Here is a 4315-nt window from a genome sequence, read left to right on the forward strand (position 1 = left end):
GTGCACATGCGTGTGAACACACCCGCCTCACGCCTGGCCTTCCAGGGCCCAACCAGGCTGGAGACAGGGGTCCACAAGCACCCCACACCAGCCCAAGTGGTCTCACCTTCATCTTCTGCTGGTGGCGATAGATCTGCCAGGCGATCTGCACGTGCACGGCACACCACCTCCCTGGCTTCTGAGACAGGACGGAAGCACTCAGTGGGGCTGGCACCACCCCCACCCATGTCTTCCGCAGACGACTCCTGTCACGGGCCCCCCGAGGCCACCCCGGAGGCACCAGAGTCTTCCCTGCCACAGGCCTTCCCAACGCACACTCACCTTGACCACCGCCCGGTACGGGTCAGACACCTGTGGAGACAGGAAAAGAGTGTTAGGTCCAGGCCCCTCAGGAGGCCGAGTCCTGGGGGTGCAGGGGACACGGCCCCTTTGCTGTGGCCACCAGCCCACCCAGGGCCGGGCCGGGGCAGGCCATCACCGGGGTGGGGACGGGTGCCCACTGACACCTACCCCAGGCGCTTTCTGCAGGAGTGTGTGAACCGCACCAGCCCGGCGGGCCACCTCAATGGGGTTTGAAGTCTGAGGGGAGAAAGAGAGAGAGAACTTGTGTGTGCGTGGGGCAGCCCAGGCAGGAGGACACCTCGGGGCTTCCTGGGTCTGGCATGGGCCTGTGCCCTGCTTTGCCTTGCTGTGGGGCCCTACACGCTGTCACCCAGGGGCAGCCTGGCCTCCCTCGCAGGACCACCACACCTTTAGCCTGCCAGTTTCTGCAAAGGTGGGAAGAAGGTGCTCTTGCCAGAGAAGGTGGGTGACCCTCCCCGGGGAGCCACCTGCTGCCAGGGCCGAGTCAGCCCCACCTGGACGAGAGTGGTGCCAACCTAGTCTCCAGTCCAGGAGGAGCTGCTGTGAGCCCGGATGGGCCAAGGGAAGACGGTCGTTTCCCACTAGGGATGCCAGGGAAAGGGAGGTCCCAAAGCAAAGACTGGCTGTCACACCACACTCCTTTCCTGCCCAGACTGGCTCAACTACCCCTTCCCTCTGGGCTCCCGCCCTGCCCAGGAGCAGCTGTGCTCAGGGTGACGCCGGGACAGATTCCTTCCCTCCCAGACTCAGGGCCTCAGTGTCCTGGCTGTCTGGGCTCAGGGCAGTGCCCCCAAGAGTCCCAGTCTGGGGGTCCCTGCTCGACATCTGCGGGTGAACCACATGCATCCCCCCTTCTCCATTCCTCCGAATTCCTCAACCACGGGGTCTGGGGGCCCAAGACCCTCTGGTGCCCGGGGGTGCCTGGTCCTCGGAAGCGCTATCTGCCTGTCCACGGGAGGGTGGTGCCCCAGGTGAGCCCAGGTGTGCGTGCTGGGGCCTTCAGGGCAGCTGTGGGCAATGAGTTGGGGGCTGCAGGGTCCTATGAGGTCAAGGGCTTGGCAGCTACTGGGGATGGCCCAGGCCCCGTCTTCAGAACCCAAGGCCCACAGGTGAGGAGGCTTCAGGACTGAGGTGTGTGCCACTCCGTGGAGGGTGGGGTTACAGCACAAGGCCGGGGACAGTGGGGAGGGTCACAGGGTTCCCTCTCCCCTGGCTGAGGTGGCACACAACCTCCTGCTGCCCAGGTCCCCCGAGGTGCGGACGGTCCCATAAGGCCTGGGTCCCCTGTGGTGCGGGCGGCCCTGTAAGGCCTGGGTTCCCTGCAGTGTGGACGGCCCTGTGAGAACCAAGTTCCTTGTGGTGTGGACAGCCGGTGAGGCTGCCGTCCACACTGGGGCCTCCTGCCAAGGACTGGAATGTTCTCCATCGAGGCTTCCACAGTGTGCCCTCTGCACGGTCCCACCACCTCCCAGGGCTGCCCCCAGGTCAGACCCCCTGCCCCTCCCACGGTGGCCACACACAGATTGCAGGGCCACCCACCCTAGCCAGGGCTGCTCATGCCAGCACCCAGATGACGACAGGTACGAGGGAGGGAAGTGGGGGTGCTTGTGGGCACAAAGTTTGGCGAGGTTGTCATGCACTCCCTCCAAAATCCCCCCACCCACTGTGCCTGCCCCACCTGCCGGGGCAGCGGTACCTTGGGCTGAAAAGCACCCTGCAGGGACCCGAAGGGGCCGGGGTGTGGGAGCAGGCTGGGCAGTCCCGGGATGGCAGGAGGGAAGGACGGGAAGAACTGTAAGAGAAGGAGAGCGGATGGAGTGGGAGGCCCAAGTCCCCACCTCACCCTCTGCCTGTAACCAGGAGGTGGGACCAACGCAGCAGGGGCAAGGCCAGGCGAGGTACGGCCCTATCCACCCACAGCCCCACCTGCCCGCCTGTAGCCAGGGCCTGCGTGCACAGCGACACGCACCGGGCCCCTTGGGGACACTCACACTCACGCTGGAATGTCGGAAGTAGGGGCTGTCCAGCTTGGGTGCGTACTTGTCAAACTGGAAGGGAAGGAGGGGAAGGTGAGGCCCCGCACACACGACACCCTCGCTGGGCCCCAGCCCCCGCCCACCTGGCCGGGCTGGGCAGTGACAGGACGGCGCTGTGCTTCCCCAGGCTGGTGGCTGCAGCCAGCCGTCCCAGGTTCCTCTAGAGCGCCAGCCCCACGGCTCTGAACTCAGTCTCAGGCCAGGGCGGCCCCTCCATTCTAAGGCTCCCCTTGCATGGGGTGGGAACTTGGGTCACTCGGGCAGTCTGTGTGCCCGGCTCAGGCCTAGGGCATGAAGCCCTGGCTGCTGGGCCGCGCTAGGGACACACCCGGTAACTGACAAACTGGCCAGTTTCCAAATAAAACTGGAGGAGACTCGAGCCCCCAGCAGCTCCCTGCTGAGACCGGGCCTCCGGGTCGGGGCACATGGGAGGCACCCTGAGTCCTGGTCCCTGTGTCCCTCAGGCCTGTCTGGGCCTCCAGCCCTGGCACTGGGATCTAGTGCGGGTGTGAGGGTGTCCCATGCACGTGGGCACGGGGTGCCTAAGTCCAGGAACACGGCCCGGGGTGGGGACCTCATGGCACGGCTTGGGGTGGGGACACCAGAGGGCACGCTGGGGACCGGACAGACGGACGGATGACAGAGAGGTGCCGCCGGCCCCCCACCTCCTCCTGGGCTGGTGTGCGTGCGAGCGTGTGTCTGCGTGTGCCTGCTGCGTGTCCCTGCCCCACACCCGCCCCCGCCCCCTGCCAGCACGCGGGCCTACGCACCGGCGGGGGTGCGGCGGGCGGCGTCGGGGGCAGCCCTGCGGGGAAGGGGGCGAATGTGTGTTGGTGCTGGTGTGTGTGTTGGTGCGTGTGCTGGTGTGTGTGCTGGTGCTGATGGAACTCCGCCCGCAGCAGAGCCCCCGGGCCCAGGGAGGCGCCAGGCCGCTCGGCGCTCTGCACCAGAAACCGCGTGTTCAGCTCTTGCCTGAGCAGCTCGTGATCTACAAGAGAAAAAGAGAGAGAGACAGAGAGGCACGTTGGCCGCGGGCTCCCGGTGGGGCGAGGCGGATAGTCACCTGGCACTCCCGGGGTCGGCAGGCCAAGCCGGGGTGGCCGCTCGCCACGTGCGGGCCCAGGGGTGCAGGTAAGAGAGGAGCCTGTGACCAAGTACCAATCAGAATCCCCGAATGAGGCTGGCAATACATGATTGGCTGGCTGAATGAGACCGACAGGCTGGCATCTAGAGGCAAGAGAGAACACGGTGAGCCCCTCCCCAGGAGCCAGGGTCCAGCCACCCCCAGGCCAGCGTCCTGGTCCCATCCCGGGACACACGGTCATCCCCAGCCTGGGCCAGGCTGACTCGGAGCCTGAGGAAGCGCCTGGGGGCCGAGGGAGGAAGCCTTCGCGGTTGGGGTTCCATTGGGATGGCGCCTGCTTGATGTGCGGTCCCCTCCTCCCAGGGCTCAGGACCCAGCAGGCTGCGGGGGAGGCCTGGCCCCAACGTGAACACGTCTGTACGTGTGCGCACATGTGTCCTGCCTGTCCCCGCACGCACACGGCCCGTGGCCCAGCAGGGACCCCTGGGGAAAGGCACACCTGGACGGACCATTCAGAGGTGCCCAGGATCCGCGGCGCCCGCAGCAGGTGGAGGGCCCGGCTGTGCGCCCCTCCCCGGTGGCTGTGTCCCCACACCCCCTACCCCTGCCCTGGGTGAGATCGCGGCCGAGACACCTACCGGCCGGGTGTCCGGGGAGGACCAGGCTGCTGGCCGGCAGCGCCGGGGGCGGGGGCAGTGTTGGGGGCGCGGCAAACATGAGATGTGTATAAGAGACAGCCACATGCATCCCCCCTTCTCCATTCCTCCGAATTCCTCAACCACGGGGTCTGGGGGCCCAAGACCCTCTGGTGCCCGGGGGTGCCTGGTCCTCG

General features: G+C 66.8%; 1 protein-coding gene across 1 annotated transcript in view; it reads right to left on the reverse strand.

Annotated features, from left to right (window-relative positions):
• The window catches only part of FBRSL1 (fibrosin-like 1), a 118485-nt gene that overhangs the window by 8029 nt on the left and 106141 nt on the right, over window positions 1-4315 (reverse strand). Inside the window, 6 exon segments of the mRNA XM_011982229.1 lie at window positions 107-288; window positions 291-351; window positions 2060-2155; window positions 2355-2411; window positions 3170-3387; window positions 4122-4246. Coding sequence (XP_011837619.1) covers window positions 107-288; window positions 291-351; window positions 2060-2155; window positions 2355-2411; window positions 3170-3387; window positions 4122-4246 — 739 coding nt within the window.

This window comes from Mandrillus leucophaeus, unplaced genomic scaffold (assembly GCF_000951045.1).
Source record: "Mandrillus leucophaeus isolate KB7577 unplaced genomic scaffold, Mleu.le_1.0 Scaffold237, whole genome shotgun sequence".
Lineage (NCBI taxonomy): Eukaryota > Metazoa > Chordata > Mammalia > Primates > Cercopithecidae > Mandrillus > Mandrillus leucophaeus.